Genomic DNA, 21162 nt, shown 5'->3' with positions numbered 1-21162 from the left:
ACGTGTAAGTGTTGCACAAAAACAGTTGAAGTTGTTTTGAAGTGTTATGAAGGAGTCTCTTCGGAGCTCTTGGATGTTCATGGGATTGCTCAAGGGTGGGGCAGGGGTGCGGCGTTCCTCGGGGGCAACAAATGAGAGATGCTAGATAAGGCAGCGAAGATGAAAACAGCCAGCAAGCAAACATGGAACCCAGTTTCTACAAATGTTTAAATGTATTCAAGTGAGAAAGTACAGCAGAGCAGCTCCAAGTCAGTGCCTTTGCTTGGATTAAATATCACATCTGGGTCCTCATAACCAATAACACCATCACCACCATCATTCTTAACTTACAAACACTCCAAACTGTGGATAAACCACGTACGAAAAAGATAAAAGTGGCCTCTAATGTGCATTTTGCATCCGTGATGTCAATCAAACATTGTTCAGCACACGATCTGGTGCTGCCCCCTCAAACTGTAACTTCAGAGTTGCTGTAGTGTGCAAGAGTCAATCAAAAGATAAAGGTCAGGGCGGCTTTGAACTCCTGCGACAGATGGACATTGCAGTCACGAAGAGACATAATGAACACTGACTTCATGTACGTTGGTCTCTATTCGCATGTATGGTAGAGCATCGTGTTTACAGATTAACACAAAAAGGCAACAACTAGCTGTCTGGCTCCCCTCCTCACAGCCACACTGCATTACTTGGGATTCTAAAGGGAGGATGGGTGCAAATTAATCCTTCTACAGCCGCTGTATTGTACATAGTAGCCAAGCACATCTCTGTAATACATCTGACCACTGTAATGAGGTGGGTTACTGTTCCAGTCAGCAGATTTCATCTCAGTTGTCTCAACAATGCCCCCTTCCCTGATAGCAGAGTATTGATCCGACATTACTTTGGCATTTTTGGAAGTTGGAGAGAGCTTGTTTGTGGTGCATGAACAAGGTCAGCAAATATTCAATTACCCACAAGGTCTTGTCAAGAATGTATGTTTACTATCGATTCCATTAAAGTCTTACTTTCTCTGCGTCATCGATGTATTTTAAGCCCTAAAGTGGCAGTAGCATTAAAACCCTGTAAACAAATCAGACAGCAAGTGAGAAGGGAACTGCGCAGTATGGGACGATGATGGTACAACGCACAAGATCATGTCTGTTTAAAGTAAATCATTAAGCAGACAAAGGGAGGCAGAATGACTGCACTGCAGCCTCTCCTGAGGGTGACAAATCCAGCAAATCCCTGTCCACTCTGGCCCCTGCAAGCACCACAGGAAGGTAGATGCATACCAATGTTCAGCAGGCAGGCGGGAAACTGGAAATTCTATTCCCTTAGAATAGTGTTCCCGATGAGCTCTACCGTGGTGCGCTGTTATTAATGTGTGCTGCATGCGCCATGTGTCTGCCACATGATCAAAATATTAAGGCCTCAAGCATGTCTTGTGTAGTTGTCTCTTCAACATTAGCTTGGAAAGAAGGCTGTCATCGAATCAGCTTCTCACTACATGATTATTGGGGCCCAAAAAATTCAGAAGGATTAAAAAAGCTCGAACAGCAGAGGATGCAGTCGTCCTTGAAAGGGGGAGAATATTTCATCAGCAAAATCATTCTTCAACTGAAGCGCCTTCTGCTCTTGACTAAAACATCTGATAAAACCATAATGATCATTTAAATCGAAACAGAAATATTTTTAGTGAAAACAGTCGGCAATAAGCACTAGAAACTGTTCTCCTAAATATATAAATTAGACTTGGGTTGAGCCAAAAGGCAGCGAGAGATCACCTGCATAGCAAATAAAGATGCACATTGATGACGACACTGAGTTGTGATGAGGGCAGTCAGTGTTATCTCTTTGACTCCAGTGAATTCAAGAATGGATGTGTAAGCGTTTTCTACAACTTCACATAGCAGATGTTTTTTTATTGAGCCAGACGCCTTTTTTAAATACTAATTATCCCATTGGCCTGAATCGTCAAACAACTGATTATTGTTGTATATCACGGAGCTTCAGTTCTGGACCGTGTGTGAACTCACTCGCCCATCAGTTAAAGAACTCTACAAATAGACTGGTTCCTTTTGTTATGATCTTGTCACTCTCCCACTCAAACGGGCCTGGGATTCTGCAGTGACATTTGGGCAAAGCTAAATGCACATCACATAGCGCTGCAGATTCTCTCAGACAGGCCAGATGTGTGTCAAACATATCAGAGCCTGAATAATCTACTTGACGGATTGCTGGTTTTTATACAGCATGAAAGAAGTGCCTTTAACTTTGAAATGGATTAAACAGGATTTTGCTCGGGAGGTTCAATAGGATCTTGAGGGATTTCAGCCACTTGATCCCACATCACTGCGGAGACAATCGTCATGGCACAATAAAATCACTAATGAGACCTTCGCAGGACGAGGGAATCCAAAACTTTCACACAGTCAAAATCTGCCACAGCTATGTTTCCTCCTCCCCAGCGGTTACAAGGGTTGAAAGTCACTGATGATTCCCGCCGCTATGGTGAGTTAATAACGCTGGCGTGCAGAAAGAGGTCATCCTGGATCAATACAGCGTGTTTGGGGGCATCTAAATAAGTACTGCTGTCATGTTGTACAGACGTCATGAACGGTGATATACGCGACGTCTTCACCAATTGAACTGAGGGGATCAATACACCATCATCGCTTATTGATTTTCATTTTTTTAAAACTACAATAACTGAAGGACTTTATAGCTTCCATGTATGAGAAATCATTAAAGTTGACACACCAGTATTTTGGACACTGGCTGCCATGTACTGCAATACATCATAATAAACTCCTCTGAGTGACCAGTGACCCATGTGTGGGATGACAGCTTTGTTACTGTGTTCAAGAACAGTTTGCAGCAACATATCTAGTAAATTAGAATATAAAAACTCAGTGTAGTAGTTCTGACTCAGTCTGTCCTTCGAGTTATTAACATCATTTAATTTACGTATTGTGATACCACCCAGGTGATGCACAGCAAGTTTTTTTTATCAGCCCTATTTTGAAATGTTCAGTAAATTCCCTCGAGTATGATCATATGTGTGATATTACAGTATGTCATGATAGAATCATCTTGTGAATAGGGGTGTGTATCATATGTTGAGGACCTCCCCAGCATTGTTGGGTGTTTATTCCTGCTGTCAAATATTCCCTGAATAGACTGAATTCCCTTGATGACGATCAGAAGGAGGATAAGCAATATTGGAATCACTGGAAAACATGTGGCTCGGTGCATCTCTGATCAGGTTAAGATAGAATATATCTGAAGACGCTCACATCTTCAGCAAGCCCCCCCTTGCAAATTGGGGGCTTCTCTAGTCTGTTTTTTAGCCCGGGGCAGCTGGTTGGTTTCTCTGAGAAAAATGAAACAGTTAATGAGATCCGCCTCATGATAACTTATCTCCCGTGCACTCAGAGAGCCGGGGTGAGCTCAGCAAAGTGCCACTTTGAATCAGCTCGAAAGGGAGTGTATCAGGGCCGAGTCATGGGGCAGCTACAGATGTTGCTCCATGTAACCTGGTCTGAACCGCGTCGTTCTCATGAATGTATGTCAGACTGCGTGCCATTTCCAGCTGTGTTAGTAAATGAAGGGGTGACACCAGTCCTTCCTGCTTTGAAAATGAGAACATTTTTATCTTTAAAAGTTGGTAGGAAAGTAGAAAACAGAATATCTTTGGTTTTCAGATTGTTGGTCAGACAAAATAAGCCATTAGATTTAAAAGTCATACAAGTACAACATCAATATTTTTTGCAGCAAGTTTTATCTTGTTTCCACAAACTAGCTACATGAAGGGAACAAGTTGTATCGTGTGACCTTTTTAGATTTTTTTCCCCTGTGCTCCATGAAAAAATTCATTATTTTTTGTTAACTGTGTATGAGAAAAGGTGTCTTTAGTCCGGGAGAAATGTTTCCACAGACACCAACAAATAAGCCTTTTTTTCCTCCAGCCAAAACAAACACAAACTTCACTGTCGTCGAAGTTCAGGCGTGTTGGAAGTGAAGAACAAAATCTCCCTGTGAATGAATCGGACGAATTCCAACAGTGGTGGGCTCTAATCGTCTGTCCCAGTGCTGGAATATCACATCTGTAGGCAACAGTACAGCCACGTAATCAGGCTCTATTTCTCTCTCTCTGGCCTGAAGCAGAGGTATGATTCGGTCCAGGGTGTCTCTAAGTAAACAAAACAAGTGCGCGGGAGGCAGCAGTCCCCTCTGCAGGACAATTCTCTTGGTCAAACACGCCCCACAGCCTCTGATTGCTCTGGTAGTTGGGCCAGCACATCCTGTGGTGTTAGTATAGTATAGTATAGCATGTCTGGCTGCCATATAAGGTCAATAAAAGAAATGCAGCACAGAAGGAAGAACGGCTGTGAATAATTTAGTGGAGGAAGATTGGATATTTTCTCAATACTGCAGCAGCGGCAGGGGGAAACAAATTTGAGGAAGAACTCTCGCCCACGTTCAGACCTCATTACCTAATCAGCCCTTATATTCCAGTGGAGCTCTGGTAGGAGACAAAGCATGAGGGGGCTTATCTCCTCTGGTGGAGGGCTTCATCTCTTAGCAGTTTGGAAATTATGAGCAAGAAAAATAAAAGGTTCACCCTCCACACCCACCACTGCTCATTCTGTGTGATGGATGCAGGGGTGTAGCAGTTGGCTGACCTGATGATTGACTGCATCCAAGCAGGTTGATTTACACAAAACTCCTGATTGCAGTCTGCTGGCTTTGCAATCAGAGAGTCAATGTGGGGAAATAAATATCTCTCTCTCGCGCTCTCTCTCTCTCTCTCTCTCTCTATCTATACGTGTGTATGAATGTTAATTTCAGTTCCATTCCACCCGCACATGCAAGTCTGCAGATTGTGTTTTAAGCAGCTAATTCGTCATATGTGGCAGTTTAATTAGAAGTCAAGATCACGTTTCACTAAATGGCATTGTTATGGCTAGAACAAAAACAGACAGAAATATTTATTATAAAATTTTCCCCGCCGGCAAACACAGTCCATGAAGTGGAGAACAACAATAATTTAACACATCTGTCGGGAGCCAGATGTTGCTTCCGCTTGGATGCCATAAGCGCAGTTTCTCACAGCTGTGCTGAAGAGGAGACGAGGAGAGGTCCTACCTCGGGTCCTGGTGGGGGGTCTGGGCAGGTCGGAGCTGTTGGTGCAGCTCACATTATAGTCGGTAACTTCCATGCTGAGGTTCCTCTGCTCCACGCAGCCCGGCACCTCCACCACGCTCACATTCACCGCCTGCAGAGCCATTTTTTTTTCAGCCGAACCCGATTAATAGTGGTCGGATTCCACCTGCACGGAGTCTTCCAAAGTGCAACCGCGCAGCGATCAACGCTCCACCGTCGCTTTTTCCTCCATGACAGCCGGAGCAGGGGCGCTGTGGAACTTGGAGAAAGCCCAAACTGGAGTTGCCGGTGGCAGAATGTAGCGCAGCGGAATTAATTGGATGCTAAACGTTCATTGATGAGTGTGCGAAGTCGTGAGGGAGCTGGAGTGAAGCGCTGCGCTCGGTAGCTCGACTGGAACTCCACTGTGGAGGAATGAAGCTGTGCTGCTTAGATAGACAGTCCCTCTCTCTCTCTCTGCCTCCCCCCACCCTGAATACTTAATGCGCGTGGTATGTCTTAAAATGTGTCTTAGATATCAAAACCAACACCTTCAAATTAAAGATCACGTTTAATAATTGTAATACAATGTGTGTATGAAGGAAGATACTTAATCAAATTCCTTTTTCTCCCCCCTTAAAAAAAATCCTCACATGAATATGCAAATTTACAGTATTTCTCACAAGTAGAACTGTTGGACACCAGATGTTTCATACTTTGCTCAGTGCTTGAAGCTCCAGATCCACATCATGAGTGTGAGACAAGGACAGGCCTCATTTTTGTCCATAGTGTGAGTCGATAAAACTGGAAACGTTTCAGTCCAGTTGTGATTAACGAAGAACTGATATTTTTTCACATCAGTTTTGTACTTCTATCACCATGGCCACCAAGAGATGTCAGGAACAAGACGGTGTGAGGGTTGAGGCTTTGCTTCCTGTCTGACCTGCTAATTAAAGGGTGAAATCAATGAACTGTTGTTTAAGAACGTATTTGTGCATAAGCTGATGTTTTGAATCCATTTAGCTTTGTTTCAAATGAAATGCTGTAAGTGAAAGAGAGATGCTAGGATACAGTCCAGCCAGTAGAGGGCGCTTGGCAGCAGCTAACTGGTCTTCCTTAAAGGTTGGTCGCTGAAAACATGGGCGATTGAGGAGTTGGTGTGTGGTGGTTCCTCAAGTTAGCAACTACAGCAGAAAGCCTTGCTGTGTTAACTATGCTGCTGAAGCTGTTCTCTGAGAAATGTAGGTAGGCTATTAGTGCCGCTGCTATCCAACACAGCTGTGCACACTGCTATTGTCATGGCTAACATCACCTTTCCTCAATTTATGCAAACATACAGTCTGTCTTTCATTGATTACCTAGTTTTAGCTTGTCAGTGTCTCCTGGGAAAAGGATGTAGCAACTGGGATGCACAGAGGAGTGTAGTTTAGTTTTGGCAATGAATGAGAATCAGCCCTCGAACTGCACATGCATCGTTTTACACAGTGAAGCTCTAACATTCCGCTGTTGGAGGAAGCAGAAAAACACACTTTTGACTGGAGGGCTACATGCTGACTGCCATTTGTGAAAATTGTAGAGGATCCAACAGTGAGACGTTTTTAACCCTGTTGTGGTTTACTCTTTCTGCTCTTAGTGGACTTGTTTTCACACTGTGACCTGGGCAGCAAACTATGTTCAGGAGACCAGAGATGGGCCTGAGGGCAGAATGAAGCTTGAACTTAGATTCACCAGATCAGCTGAATGTAGATGCTGCTGTGTGCTGTTTGCTCACAGGTAAGGACGTAGCACATCACTGGTGCCATCAGAGCTAGTTTCTGCTGCTGCAAATAGGCAAAATAACCAGGTCAAATCTATTCAAGCTAAGGCGTGTTGATTTATTTATCAGCACCATATTATCGCTCTACAGGAAAAATTCTCCAGAAAAGGCCCCTTTGATTGAATCATTGGTCCATGGGACGTCTCGCCCAGTGAACTTGTCAAATCTCCAGTTAAATAATATTATTACACTTAATATAGGACAGAAACTCTTAAAAAGAGAGATAAAGGAGCTTGTTTAGATATTATAATCTTATTTAAAACATTTTTAGCTTATAGGCAGACTATTTTACACATTACAGGCAAAAAAAAACAAAACCCTGCTGAGTTTTACTTTGCTTGCACTTACATAAAGCCAATACAGCCAACACCGTAAGAAAAAAATTCTCAAAATAAATTCTGATATCTAAGAAAACTCAATTAAGTAATTCTGTTTATTTTTTCTAAGGCAAATATACTTTGCAAGGCTTTACTTGTCGCAGTGTAATGGTAGTGTCCAACGACGAGTGCTAGTTTCAGAATAGAAAATTGATATTATAACATTTCCAGGTGAAAAAAAAAATGCATCTGACATTGGAAAGCTTGGTGAGGTTGGTGTGTTGGTGGAGCAGCAGAGGTGGAGAGTTGCTTTAGTGTCGATAACTCTAAAACTTGGCTAAACGGCCGTCCCACTCAAGTCTCACCCATAGTTTTTAGGCCTTGTCTTTCATTAAATCACTATACTTCAGAGTGCTGTTTCAGCGATCAATACTACCATCTCTCCATGGAGTGGATGCTCTGCCCAAGTTAACGACCTTGGGGTCCATCAGCACATACGTGTCTATGTGTACGTGCGGTGATTGTCTGGTGATTTAAAGTGGAGGATGGTGCCATGGTTACAAGTCTTTTTTTTATAGCACAGAGCATCCAGGGATAGAGATTGTACATGCTGAGTTTTCTTTTTTCTTTTTTGAAGTTTGAGTTTGAACTCGGAACATTTGCTGGCCTGCAACAATCAGGTGAGGGGTTCTGGGTATCCTGATGAGCAAGCATGATGGCTTTGTCTCTCAGAGTGCCTCAGGGTTTTAGTTCACGTGTTCCCACTTGAGAAATGATATAGATGCTTTTGTGTCTGGAGGCTGCGGGGGAGGAGGGGGAGTTCTCTAGGGTGGAGGAGGGCCACACTGGTTGTGATTTGTTAGGTAGTTGCTGTCAGCATTGCTGATGGTTTTACAAGTGTTACTTTGCTTTTATGCTGCTGCTGCTGCTGCTGTGAGTGGGAGGTGTGTGTGCGTGTGTGCGTGCGTGCGTGCGTGCGTGCGTGCGCGCGCGCAATGATCCAGCTTAGCTGACATGTGCTAGTGTTTATTCCATCTGTAAAGATAACAGCTTATTAAAGTGATGCCAAAAGTCTCCCCCCCTCCTCATTCTCCCTGTTCTTCAATGTTGTAAACTTGGCAGCTACTTCATATTGATTTTCTCGGCATCAAGGTCTTCACACAGGTCATGACTAGCATGTCTGATGAGACAGGAACTATTCAGATTCTGATATTTGGAGGTGTCAGAACACCCTGCCCCAAAAGAGGCATTAAGTTGGCTCTTTACTTTAGTAGAAGGGAAATGTCTTGTGTAAGAATCCAGTGTGGACCAGGCAGCTTAGTTAAAGCTCTACAGTTATCGAATGCTTGTTGACTCATGTGAATGGTACACAACTACATGGTATGCAGGGAATCAGAATAAATAAATTACCTCTTCAAATAAAAGCTCTCCAGATATGAGTGACACTAAAAGACACACAGGAAAAATGCAGTATGTGTTGCCGGTTACATTCATTGTGTTTAGGAGTCTCTTTTTCCACAAAATTAAGATTCTGGAGAGTAACTTAGCCTTGTTTACCTTCGAGCTTATGGCATGAGACATTGCATCCTCTCTGTGAAAATGAACATCATTTTCACCATAAAATCAATTAATATCTACGTATGAAGTAACCAGCAGGGGGCCTACAATTGTAGATTTGTAGCGATACTGGCACAATGGTAGTGTGAGTATTAATTTGATTCTGTTTCGTGAAGCAGGAACATCCCACAAGCTCCCAGGCATGAACATGCTTCACGTTCATGAAAGCAGTCAATAAGTCAGAGAGGCAACGAAATTAGAAGGCAGAACCAAGACGAAGAGCAGCACATGGCAGGCCTTCCAGCAAAGCAGAGTGTCTGAACTTTGATAAATGTAGTGACACCAAGAAGCACTGAATTCATTCCAATTTGACCTGTGCAATTTAAACCACTTTAAAAGGTTATGGTCAAAGTGATACAGTTTTATGTCGGCTACCTTTTATAATCTTTGTTGATTACCCCCCCAAAAAAACATATGATATGTATTTTTACTGACAATATGTGTGCCAATGGAAATGTAAGCGAATGACTGTGAAAGGAAAAACAATCGCAGCTTCAAACATTTGAGCAGTTTGAGTGGTATGTGTCAAGCAGCGCCCATAAAATGCAACCATTAAGTCATCCACAGTCACGTAAAGGCCTGCAACGTAAAGAAAAGGTCATCGCTGAAGCTGCTGAGCTTTCCCTGAATGCCAGCCCTCACTTCACCATATTCAGTCACAGGAGAAAACATGGAATGTCTTCCAGTGTGAGCAGGCTTGTTGATGCTTTACTACTTCAATTTTTACACCCCTGCTTGCGAGTGAGTCGCTGTCTCCATGCATACACCTGCCTTCTTTGCTTGTCATCTCAAATGTAACCTTTTCAGCTGATGGTGTTATGAAAAGATCAAATTCTGATTCACTAGACATGGCTGACTGACTATTTGGTCGGTTTGGGAACTCCATTGGCTACGCCATTCAAGTATGGAGAGAGACCATGAGAACTTTACATGTTTGGAGGATATCTGGAGCGTCTGCTGGTGATTGAGACACATCTGGAGGGTCAACACATTCGAAAATGTCCTCCAATGTTTCCCCTGTCATTGACATAAAAACAGGGCATTTAAAACTGAGAGAGAGAGAATCAGATCCACATGATTCAGTCCAATAAAAGGAATTCACTTCTAGTAAGGCAGATTATGGCTTCAATGTAGAAATTGAGGAAGTGCCTCTAAAAAGTTCATGTGAGATACTTAGTGATCACGAACCTGAACTGGAGAGATTTCGTAAAGGAGGTCAGTGGTAAGAAGGAGCCTGATTATTGTTTAATATGCAAATCTATTGCCACAGTCAGGACCATTTATCTATGAGTGCCAGTGTTCTCTGCTGGTACTTTGTATTCTCTGCACCCAGTGCACATGTGCAGCTGTTTCCTGCTCAACTCAACCTAGTTTCTGAGTCTTAAGAGTTTTTCCGCTTCATTAAAGGTTTTGTGGTTTTCCTGCAAAGAGATGAGACAAATTAATTTCAGGAGAGAATTTTTTAATATAACTCCAGTGCTTGCATGCATACTGAAGATTAGGTAATTATTGTCTTATTATGGCTATTACCTTTTCAGACAAGTAAATGGGGTGAAACCTTCCCATGTGGAAGAAAATGGCTTGAATAGGAGGCCATGGCCTCGGGTCTATTGGAGGCATGTTTGTGTTGCCCATGGAGGTTTTCCTTGTTAGCTCTTTGCATAAATACCCAAGATAACGTCCCAGCACTGTCACCGGAATGAAATGTTGACATTGGATGCTAATGATTTATTCATATGTTGTTGTTGTTGTTGTTTTTTGAGAAAAAGCAATAATAAAAAGCTGAGTTCACCCCTGTATCACCTGCTCTCAATTATGATTTTAACCCACTTCTACCGTCCATCTGACCCTAAACAAGAGGGCTTTTTTGGGCCCAAATCTGAACCACAACATTGTCAAATGTTACATTTTCCTCTGAGCATTTAGCCCGAGGTTCTCATTGCAAGCAGGGTTAAAACATTTTTTTTTTTTTTTTTTAGCAAAATGCCACCTACAGTGAAATTGTCATCTTTACATATTTTCTTTGTGCAGTGACCTTTGGACAGAACAGAGCTGTTTGTACCTGTCTGTATTCTAACTGATGTATGCCAACTGTAAGCTTACTGTTAATGTCTCTTGCTTCATACACTCTTGGGAGGGATATTTTCTTAAAGCTTTTCCCTTTTATTTTATTTGTGGTAGAGGACAGTGTTCAGATTAATGTCACAGACCTCTCCGGTTCAGCTTCAGGACAGGACTTATATCAGTGAAGCTGTGAGGCTGAAACACCTTCAACGACTCGCACACATCAGTGTAGCGCCAGCACCTCCCAAAACCTCCTCAAGACCTCTCAGCAAAGTATACACACAGTCAGCCACACGCGCTCCCTCCCAGTTAACTGCAGCTGGTGATTTGTCTACTGGTTCTTCAGTGATTGTAAAATGCTGCAGCGTTCGTCTGCATCTCCTGTTTCCAAAAGAGTCCCGACTATGTTACGACAACTACTAAGTACCATGGAGAGAGAAATGAAAAGCAGTAAATTGCGCGCTAATTTCAGATAATAATTACTTATCTCTGCTCTGCATGCTTCTCAAGCTCTGAGAATGGATTTAAGGTGACATTATGCATGCACACACACACTGACCCCCTCATCCAAACACATTAGTCCTTTCATCCATCATTTTGAAGAAACAGCCCATGATATGTGCTTTTGATGCTCAAACAAACACACACCCCAGGTTTGTGCACACTGTGCTGAAGCTGACACAGGTCTTGTCTTTTTATCTTAAGAGTAGCTCATGAATAGACATGATGTACATGTCAGCAAAGGAGTGGGAACAAAGAGTTGAGTCGCTGAGGCTTAGTTAACACGCAAGCGTTTGACTGTCAGGGTGAAACCCCGCAGCAGCCAGAGAACTCAGAATAAATATTTCACTCCCACACAAACTTTTCTCAATAGGCTAAAACTTGGATTAAAAGCTGGTATAGATCTTTAAGCTGACAGTATAAACACATCAGCAGCAGAGTGCCCAAAGTCAGGTCTCTAATTTTAGAATAAAACTCATCATATCTGCCCTCACTTGTGTAAAGGTGTTAGCAAGCATTTGGTCCTGCCACTTGTCTTTGAGGTTCATATTTGAATTGGATCTAAACTATACTGACCTCTGCTGGTCATATGCTATACGTGCGAGCTCTTGCAGTCAGTCGAATGGATTTCTCAGTTTTTCATCCTGTATAGGTTAACTTCATGCACAGGTCCTCACATAACAAAGTGCCATTCATATAAATGTAGTCTGTTTTGGTTTGTGGAGATGTTGCCGTTGGTGGTGCGTTCCAGCAGTGGAGATCATGTAGTCCTTTCTCTGAAGCCTGTGCTTCACAAAACAGCTGACTGTAGGATGAACTGCACTTTAAAAGCCAACATTTCAGTTGAACACCCCAGTTACACTGTGATACATGTTCATTATCCCTTCAATAACATGAAATGTCATTCTCAAACCATTTCAGTATCTGACTCATGCAAAAATTGCACACTATTTTCTCATCTCTGTGTGTGTAATTTGGAGGAAATGAGCATGGCTGACAGCAATATTTGATGGAGGTCTTAATAGAGAAATTCAAGCATGATTACAGTCCAATGATACAGTGTTGTGATGCTTTGTTTCAGTCGTCTCATAATCTACTTAATTTTATACAGATGTTTTCCGTTTGTGTGTTATGTGAGAATTTGAGGCAATCATTTCTTTTGTGTTTTCTAAATTGTTTTTGCTTTCTGTTGTGGTCTTTTTTTCCTGGGTGACTGAGGGGAGAATAAAACAGGCCACCTGAGACACATATTTGACCCAATCATTTCCAATTCAAAATACAGTTGTGTGCGACCGTGTGTAAGGATACTGGACAGGTATCTGGGTACGTGGTTGTCCATCCTGAGGTAGATATGAATGTGTGAATTCATTTCATGGCATTGATTTATGGAGATAATTTACTCACAACCTCATGGTGGCGCAAGGGAAAGGTCATGAGGTCACCATTAGGATTCATGCTCCAGGCACCATTCTGTACATGTTTGCAAAAAACATCAAGCCAAACTAGTTGCTGCGATATTTCAGCCTGCACCAAACAGATGGACCAAAGGGTCGATTGAATGGTTCAGCTTGTCTGTCAATCTTCCTCTTGGACAAATGTTCTTTTTTTGAGGCTTATGTTTTTGCCGCTGAAAGTCAGATCCTCATTGATAACACCAGGATTCTTGACATTTGACACAGGTGTTCCTGTTTCGTGCCTTTGAAAACATTCCGTCGTCTTTGCCAACAATTTGATTTTCTTATCTTTGGTTGTACCACTCAGTTGTTGGCTTCCCCCAGGTTGGATCATATTAAGTCCACGGCACCATTTGGTGAGATAGATCTGGGCATCATCGTCATAAGCAACTCGATAGGTTTGGAAAGTTTGGGAAAATGGGCTCGATACCACAGTGAAGCTGGAACTCTCAGAATGCACGGCAAACACATACAGAAGCACCATCCGCCAGCCGCCTGGCACCACTGACCGCTTCAATAGGGTCCAAGGTGCCTAAGAACCAAACCTGGTGGAGCTCCATACATCTTGGTGGCTCTTTTCAGATTCATACCACAACTTTTTATGTATTGGACCAAACTGTTTATATTCTGAAGGATAAAACTTGATCAAAATTATTTGCTTATATTTATACAAGCCAAAAAGGGACAGTCTCTTCCCTTTCTCTCTCTCTTTATCTCTGTCCCTCTCTTTCCTTCTGTGTATCTGTTTTCCTCCATTATCTGTCTTTGTCTCTGCCCCACCCTCCTGCTCTCTTCCCCCCCCCCAACCAGTCAAAGCAGAAGGCAGTCCCCATTGAGCCTGGATCGACTCGATGTTACTGCCTGGTAACTGCAGTCACTGCTGTTTCAGGATGTGCTTGCTGATGGAGAATTGTTGGGTGTAGATTCCTTGAAGGAGTGTGGTGCTGGACCTGCTCTACTTGGAAAGTGTCAGGAGAGAACTTTTGTTGGGATTTGGCGCTATACAAATAAAATTGACTTGACTTGACTTGACAGAAGGTATTGTTGGATTAACAATAAACGTCTCTACATACCAATATATATCACCGCGATATTATTATTCTCTCACACACACTCTGCAAACATACAAAATAGAAAATGGAAGAGATGCTGAAAAGCATGGACTTGTGCGTCTCTCCAGGACTCAACACGGTTGGCCATCTATTCCTGGAAGGACAGACCTGTTTGTATTGCATACAATTGAAATTTTTCAAATGATTTCTCCAGGATCAGACTCTCAAGTTATGGATAAACAGGATATGAGAGGAAATGACAGCAGCCGTAAAGCTATGAAAGGAGAAGCAATTTAATCAGTGAATAAACTGATCTGGTGCTCTCAACGCGTCCCAAGCAGAAAATCATCTAATTTTCCAAAATAGAATAAATGGAAAAGCATCCTCAGTTAGCATTTAAGTCCTCAAAGAAATGCTAAGTACCATTTCTATTTATCAATATGCTACTCTGACCTGTTTAGACTCCACTCTGTGAGAAGGACGGGTTGTTGTCACCTGTTCGCCACAGCTGTGACGGCACTGATCTCCACCACTGCTTTGACTTCTACTCGACCTTTGCTCTTTTACGTTGTCCTCTGTCACTCATTTGAACCCTGATGTCCTTGCTTGATGCTACCTTCTAATTCTTATGTTGTCATAGTTTCCACGGTCTCAATAACTTAATTCACATGAAAAAATAGAAAAGTTCTCCGTCTATCCGAGGAAAGGAATTAACAGGCGGGACTTGTACGGAGCATGAATCAGTCATTTCCTGACTGCACAGAAGTTCGCTATCGTTTAATTCAAACCTGTGAAAAGGAACCAGCAAGGAAAAACAAGCAATATGTCAAAAATTTGATTGAGGTCTTTATTTTATGGCTGACTTCACAAGTCCTAAGTCATATGATTCAATTGAATTGTGATATGTGAGTGATTCCAGATCAGAATGGTGTTGCAAGAATGTCATCAAATTCATCTGAGATTATATATTAACCAAAACAACAGGGTGATAAAATGTGTCTGTTCCTGAGGCAAAGGTGTGTCCTTATCTGATACATAATGTGTATAAGGACGGCTTTCACCAGCCTGAGGTCAGTGGACTCAACATTTGCAAACATGACCCTGCTTAATATTGTGGGACTGGGCCTGGTGGTGCTGCTTTCAGTGGGGGGAGCTGCAACAGTGGAAAGGTACGATGACTGAGATACAGACTCAGACACGGCGGAGAATATTGCTTCTTTTTCTCTTTCCCTGCATTGTACGGTGAAATATGTTGAAGAGGAGCAAAAATACTTTGATCCATGACTTCAGACTCCATCATTTCATTTCATCCGACAAACGGGTGTTCATTTTTCACCCCAAGCTTTAAGTTACACGGGAAGTCAGAACACAAAGATAAGTCTGCTGTGTCTGTTTCTACCCTCAATGCTAAGATAAGCAAAGCCAACCGCCTCTTGATTTTAGCTTGTTTATTGACCTTTAGAATAAGGATTTCATGTCCACTTTTAACGTGTTAGCAGCTCAGCTATTAGCGCTTGCATGGTATTTAGATTCTCTATAATGGGTTTTATGTAAACCCACAGTATATTCAAGTCATTGCACTAAGTGCTAATATTACAACATTTTGGCAACTTTGCAATTTACAGCCTCATTTGGGGGATTGAATTGTTAAAAAATGTTAATAAACTCATACTTTGTGAAAGAAAAATCCAACTGGTTATTAAGTATCTAATGTATTTTGGTGTGTGCAACAGAGCCGAGTATGACTACTACAAATACCATCCCATGTCAGAGGTAAGAAGGCACCATCCTGTAAGCACACACACACACACACACACACACACACACACACACACACACACACACACACACACACACTGATGTGTAACAATGCTCTCATCTACAGATCAGTGAATGGATGGTGAAGATAGCCAATGATCACCGTGATGTTGTTACCAGAGTGGAGTATGGAAAGACCTATGAGCTCAGGACAATTAGCTTGCTCAAGGTAATTCTGATTATCAAGTGTTATTGTTGGTGTGTGTGTGTGTGTACAGTCGTGATGTAAGTAGCCATATTTGATTTCAAGATAGGTCTGAAAACTGGAGCTAAGAAGAAGGGTGTCTGGGTGGACTGTGGTATCCATGCCAGGGAGTGGATCGCCCCGGCCTTCTGTCAGTATTTTGTCAGACAGGTAATCGTTTGAAAATCCAGATTTACAATGATAGATGAGATTAGCAATAAATCTCTCCGTCCACCGGTTTGTCACTGATGCTTTTGCTCTGTCACACCAGATCCTGCAAACATACAAAACGGACCCAAAAATGAACGAGATGATGAAGAACATGGACTTCTACATCACCCCGGTGCTGAACATGGATGGGTACATCCACTCCTGGGAGGGGCCAACTGTTAGTGTTGCATTTGATTGGATCAACAGGATATGAGCGTACATGACAGCGGCAGTAAAATAGTCAAGCAACAGCAATTTAATCAGTGAATAAAGGGTTGTTTACTCATAGGGTGACTTGAAAAGCAGTCTCAGTGCCTGTTTTACTCAGAATGCGGAGATGTTTCTCTTCTTGACCCGTTTAGACTCGACTCTGGAGGAAGAACATGTCACCGGGACCTGATGGCTGCAACTGCACCGGCACTGATCTCAACCGCAACTTTGACGCCAACTGGGGCAGTGAGTACTCTACATTAATATTCATAATTCCTATTGATTTGAAAGCAGCGTGTACATTTGATTCTGTTTCCCAGCCGTCGGAATATCTTTTGACTGCTGCTCAAACATCTTCTGTGGGAGAAAACCTGCGTCTGAGCCCGAGGCCCAGGCCGTGACCTTCTTTGTAGGAAGCAGGAAGGATGACATCCTGTGTTTCCTCACCATCCACTCCCACGGCCAGCTGCTCCTGATTCCCTATGGACACCCCGACTTCACCGCCCCCAACTACGATGAGCTGGTAACTCAGATCTACACACACACACTCACACACTCATGCTGGTTTCACACAGAATGATCACACGTGTGTGAATCTGTAGAGCTGTTTTCTGATCAGTGCTGAATGCATACTGTAAATATTGGTAATGCATGGAGAAAAAGTCGATGAATGAGTGTAAAGCAGCTCTCTACACAAGCTGACACTGATCCCTCCATCATGACGGATACAGGAAGGAGCCCACGATGCTGATTTGGTTTGGTTTCAGCTTCTCATCTACCTCACAACTTAGGGGTCGTCCTCAGGCTTTGGGCTCTGTGCTGTCACCTCCATTGACAAAAACATAGAGGTTGTATTCATGGAAAAATGAGATATGTTTCTGTGAAATAGTCATGCTGCCCTTTTTTTCCTTTTTCTTTAGGGACTTAAACATAATTTACAGCTCGGAAGTTTTTGCTAGCGCTGAGAATGCCTAGCTGAGTGTTTCCACTTTATGATGTTCGAATGTGGATTTTGTTCAAATAACCATTTATTATGGTTTGATTATGCTTTTTTTTTACAGATTGAATTCTATTTCAATTAAAAGAAATCTCTTCCCTGCAAAATAGTAAGCATCTGTCTGAATGCACTTCATGGCCCACGCATGTCCCACCGATGGGTGGCATCCCAGTGGTTGAGAAGCACAGTTAAAGGAGAGTGGATGGTGGAGGTTTCAGAGATATGCTGGAATGATTGCTTGCCTCATAAGATTGATAACAGAGGGGTTTGAAATCTGCAACGCGGGATGAACACAAGTCTTGAGTCAAGACTTATTAGATTACATATTTTAGACAAAGTAAGGGCGACATTTTTGGCTTGTTGCAACTAGAGGTGACCATATTTGGAGGGGGGAGTAAACAGGTCAACTCTTTTGGATTCCTGCACAGTCGCTGTGTGATGTTTGTAGATGTCTGTGGGTTTGGCTGCTGCGGAGGCCATCAAGAGCGTCCACGGGATGAACTACACCGTCGGAACATCACCGGCTGTTTTATGTAAGTGAAGATATACGTCCCCTGAGCTGTGGACAGACAATACTAGCCACCTGCAGCTTACACGTCAAATGTGTTCATCCTTTTGATAGACGCCAACTCAGGTTCATCCAGGGACTGGGCTAAGCTGCAGGGCATCCCCTACACCTACACCTTCGAGCTGAGAGACAAAGGGGAATATGGCTTCCTGCTTCCTGAGAACCAGATCCAGCCTGCCTGTGAGGAGGCCTACAGCGGCGCGCTGCACATCATCACCTACGCCCATGACAAGACCTTTAATGGTGCAATGACCTCCGCTGCTGCAACCCTGGCGACTGCACTGCTGGCAGCAGCAGCAGTCGCCAGCAACACCCTCATGTGAAATAGAAAAAGAAATGCACGAGAGGAAGTTCAAAATGTTTGTAAGAGTCTTTGTCTGAGAAGATTCGTTGAATGCATCATTTCTTTGAAAAGGCTGACGAACACCTGAGTGAAACTTGTCGAATATCATGACATTAATCCGGTATCATCCATGACAACTAGCCCAAGAAGAGTTCATATGTACATTTGTCTTCATGTTTTCTTTCTCTTAAACACCAATAAAGACATCAAAATCTAATTTAATTTGTTGCATGATTTGCTGTACTTGTCAAGTTTTAAACACAGCTTGTAATACAACAGAAAATCCTGATGTTCGAGGAAAAGGCAGCAAGAGTTTGTTTAGAGGTCTGTGTCATTTTCTGAGGCAGTTTCAGGGTTCTGCGCTCCTGAAGGGCTGGAAGCCTTGTTGTCTCAGACCAGCCAGTGGCAAGAAGAGCTGCTCCTCAGGAGGAAACTGGTCCCACGGTGTCCACGTCCAGCCTGAGAACACAATCTCTCTCACTGGCTGCTCAGGTTGGGTGTACACTGTATTTAATTCCATTTTGACATGTTGACCACCTACCCTCATTCTTCTCTGGTTCCAGGTTACATGGTTCCTCTGAACACGTCCTGTCCAGTTCTCCTCGCATGATTATGGTGACGTAGTGGTACTGCTCCTCCAGTCTGATGGAGTTCACCACCGATGCAAAGCAGACGTTCACCAAACGCACCCCTGCTTCCTCCAACACCTCCCTGTGAGCGCACTCCTCCCACGTCTCTCTTGATAGTCACACAGAGGAAAGTGTCAGCGAGTGCATTTGTGTGATGGAAAGTTGGTTTTACACATTTGATCAGTGATTTCAAGCCAAACATGACATTGTTGACAATACATGTTATAATTTGCCAAGTAAAAGCAAAATAAAGGGTTCTAATTAGGAAAGTTTTGTCAGGATTTAGAATTTTATCAATCCAGGCCTCCACTATCTGGACTTTTGTTTTTTATCAATCATCTTTCTTTCGTGATGTGACCCAGCTTCTATCAACGCACCAAACTGCGTTTAATAAATGAAAGACATTTTTTGTAAACACGCCAATCTGAGACTCTCTTCCAGCAATACAAGTAAAGGACTTTTCTTGGTAATTGATGGACGCTTCCGGTCAATTCGGCATAAAAAAAACCCGACAAATGTTATTTAAATGTCCACAATAGTGGCAGAATATCATGGGCGTGACAGCCAGTGTTGTCCATTCGTTTATGATCAAGTTCGTCAGATTTGTGAATGAAGTTTGGTGTTTCCCCACAGTAACCAACGTACCCGAACTCCAGGTGGCCACCGGGGAGCTGGTACCTCCCTTTACCCATTACGCTTCTCCGTTTCCCCAGGAGAACGCAGCCTGGGTGGGCTGAGTCTGTTACCAGCACCCCGACCCCAACTCCTGGACGTTTCACGGGTTTCACAGACATCTGGCGCATCTGCAAAACTTGTTATTTCGGAAAGAAAGAAAAAAAACAACAAAAACAGTGCTGGCACTGCCGGGCTACCTCGGAGAGAAGCTAATCACGGAGGTGCAAGATGGGTCACCTCATTGTACTTCCGTGTTTGGTTCAAGCAAAACGTCCTTAGTCAGCTTGAGACATTTGCATAACCCTGTCAGTCACTCCGGTTGTTTAACAGCATGTCTGTCTGTACATTGAGGTAGCCGACAATGTTGTATCTTACGAGTGTTTTTCCCGAGTCTTCTTGGCTACAAATGAATTATCTTGCCAGTGAGGGACTCTGATGACGTGAAGGTGCTGCGCTTCCCTGATGCCACACTGCCACCTAGTGACAAGTCTGTGAACATTTTATATCTTGAAGACACGATCGTAATTACTAAGACAGGAGTCTTACTCAACTTTTTACTTTTTTTTTTTAAATAATGCATCATAATCAATCAGTCAAGGTGGAAAAAGTACATTAGTTATATTCTCGTCTTCTTTAATTCATACAGTTTTAAAAACTAAAACAACACAAGCTTGGGAGATTCAAACATGAATGTTTTCTTTCACGCATGGGTTTCATGACTTGGTTGAAGTTATTCTGATGACTAACAAATACCTGGAAAAAAGAAAGAAGGGGCGGATTGCAGTCATGGAGTAGTTAGCCTCAATTTAGCATATTTGACCTGCAAGGGAAGAGGTTGTGATATTAAATTGTTAAATTCATGCGACATTTTAGCTCAGAACATCTCTTTAATGTTAGGAGAAGCCTTATCACACGATTGTGCCCACTCAGTAGATTATTTACTTCGGTTGTTTGAATTTACACCCAGTTATCCATGTCATTAACTTATCAGTTTATATGAGCTTGAAGATCCCATCCATCCATCCATCCATTGTCTTCCGCTTATTCCTACATTAAGGGTCATGGGGAGGCTGGAGCCTATCCCAGCGTCATTGTGCGAGTGGCGGGGTTCATCCTGGACACATACAAAGACAAACAACCATTCACACTCACAGCCACACCTACAGTCAGTTTAGAGTATCAATCAGCCTCGTCCCCTCTTGATGTCTTTGGACTGTGGGAGGAAGCCGGAGTACCAGAGAGAACCCACACAGGCACAGGGAGAACATGGAGACTCAACACAGAAAGATCCCGTGCCGGGACTCGAACCCGGAACCTTCTTGCTGTGACCTCTGCACCACCGTGCAGCCCCATTAGCTTGTACAATACAAACTATAATTATTATAACAAAAATTTCTTTTCTAGCAATCGAAGATCAGTTATAAACTATTACAAAGTTCGCCAGGTTATGAAAAAGCTTGTTGGCTGTTATTTATGCCTTCTCTTGGTTCGTGATACAGTTATACATGTTGGTAATCAATAAATATGTAATTTGGCCACATCTTCTCTGGGGTAAATGATCATATGATTCCACCAGGAAGTCC

General features: G+C 42.8%; 3 protein-coding genes across 6 annotated transcripts in view; 1 reads left to right on the top strand and 2 right to left on the bottom strand.

Moving 5' to 3' along the window:
* The window catches only part of cckbra (cholecystokinin B receptor a), a 30969-nt gene extending 25452 nt beyond the window's left edge, over positions 1 to 5517 (bottom strand). For both annotated transcript variants that reach the window (XM_086199246.1, XM_086199253.1), the window contains exon 1: positions 5128 to 5517. In XM_086199246.1, coding sequence (XP_086055372.1) covers positions 5128 to 5269 — 142 coding nt within the window. In that variant the 5' untranslated portion in view covers positions 5270 to 5517. The remainder of the gene's footprint in view (positions 1 to 5127) is intronic.
* Positions 1 to 18486, top strand: part of LOC147272670 (carboxypeptidase O-like) — a 64824-nt gene extending 46338 nt beyond the window's left edge. Inside the window, exons 1-9 of one of the 3 annotated variants that reach the window (XM_086199265.1) lie at positions 14951 to 15114; positions 15679 to 15718; positions 15831 to 15932; positions 16014 to 16118; positions 16219 to 16335; positions 16520 to 16613; positions 16688 to 16890; positions 17813 to 17897; positions 17987 to 18486. In XM_086199265.1, coding sequence (XP_086055391.1) covers positions 14984 to 15114; positions 15679 to 15718; positions 15831 to 15932; positions 16014 to 16118; positions 16219 to 16335; positions 16520 to 16613; positions 16688 to 16890; positions 17813 to 17897; positions 17987 to 18255 — 1146 coding nt within the window. In that variant the 5' untranslated portion in view covers positions 14951 to 14983 and the 3' untranslated portion in view covers positions 18256 to 18486. Of the gene's footprint in view, positions 1 to 14950; positions 15115 to 15678; positions 15719 to 15830; positions 15933 to 16013; positions 16119 to 16218; positions 16336 to 16519; positions 16614 to 16687; positions 16891 to 17812; positions 17898 to 17986 lie in introns of those variants that run through there. The other 2 variants (XM_086199273.1, XM_086199284.1) reach the window with 2 other exon arrangements.
* Positions 18097 to 20035, bottom strand: nudt15 (nudix (nucleoside diphosphate linked moiety X)-type motif 15). Its single transcript, XM_086199296.1, has 3 exons — positions 19550 to 20035; positions 18817 to 19013; positions 18097 to 18734 (listed from the first exon to the last, which is right to left on the bottom strand). The coding sequence occupies exons 1-3, from the start codon at positions 19705 to 19707 to the stop codon at positions 18625 to 18627; spliced, it is 465 nt and encodes a 154-aa protein (XP_086055422.1). The 5' UTR covers positions 19708 to 20035; the 3' UTR covers positions 18097 to 18624.
* Between the last annotated feature and the right edge of the window lie 1127 nt (positions 20036 to 21162).

The sequence above is a fragment of the Aulostomus chinensis genome, chromosome 1 (genome assembly GCF_037954235.1).
Source record: "Aulostomus chinensis isolate RoL2024-O1b breed Wild chromosome 1, RoL_Achi_v1.0, whole genome shotgun sequence".
Lineage (NCBI taxonomy): Eukaryota > Metazoa > Chordata > Actinopteri > Syngnathiformes > Aulostomidae > Aulostomus > Aulostomus chinensis.
Note: the sequence above shows the minus strand (reverse complement) of the source record. Positions and strands in the feature narration are given on the sequence as shown.

Coding starts and splice junctions, on each gene's coding strand:
- nudt15 (XM_086199296.1), bottom strand. CDS start 19,707: ATGCGCCAGATGTCTGTGAAACCCGTGAAACGTCCAGGAGTTGGGGTC. Junction 19,014..19,549: donor GGTGGCCACCTGGAGTTCGG/GTACGTTGGTTA, acceptor GTGACTATCAAG/AGAGACGTGGGAGGAGTGCG. Junction 18,735..18,816: donor GGAACCAGAGAAGAATGAGG/GTAGGTGGTCAA, acceptor TTGTGTTCTCAG/GCTGGACGTGGACACCGTGG.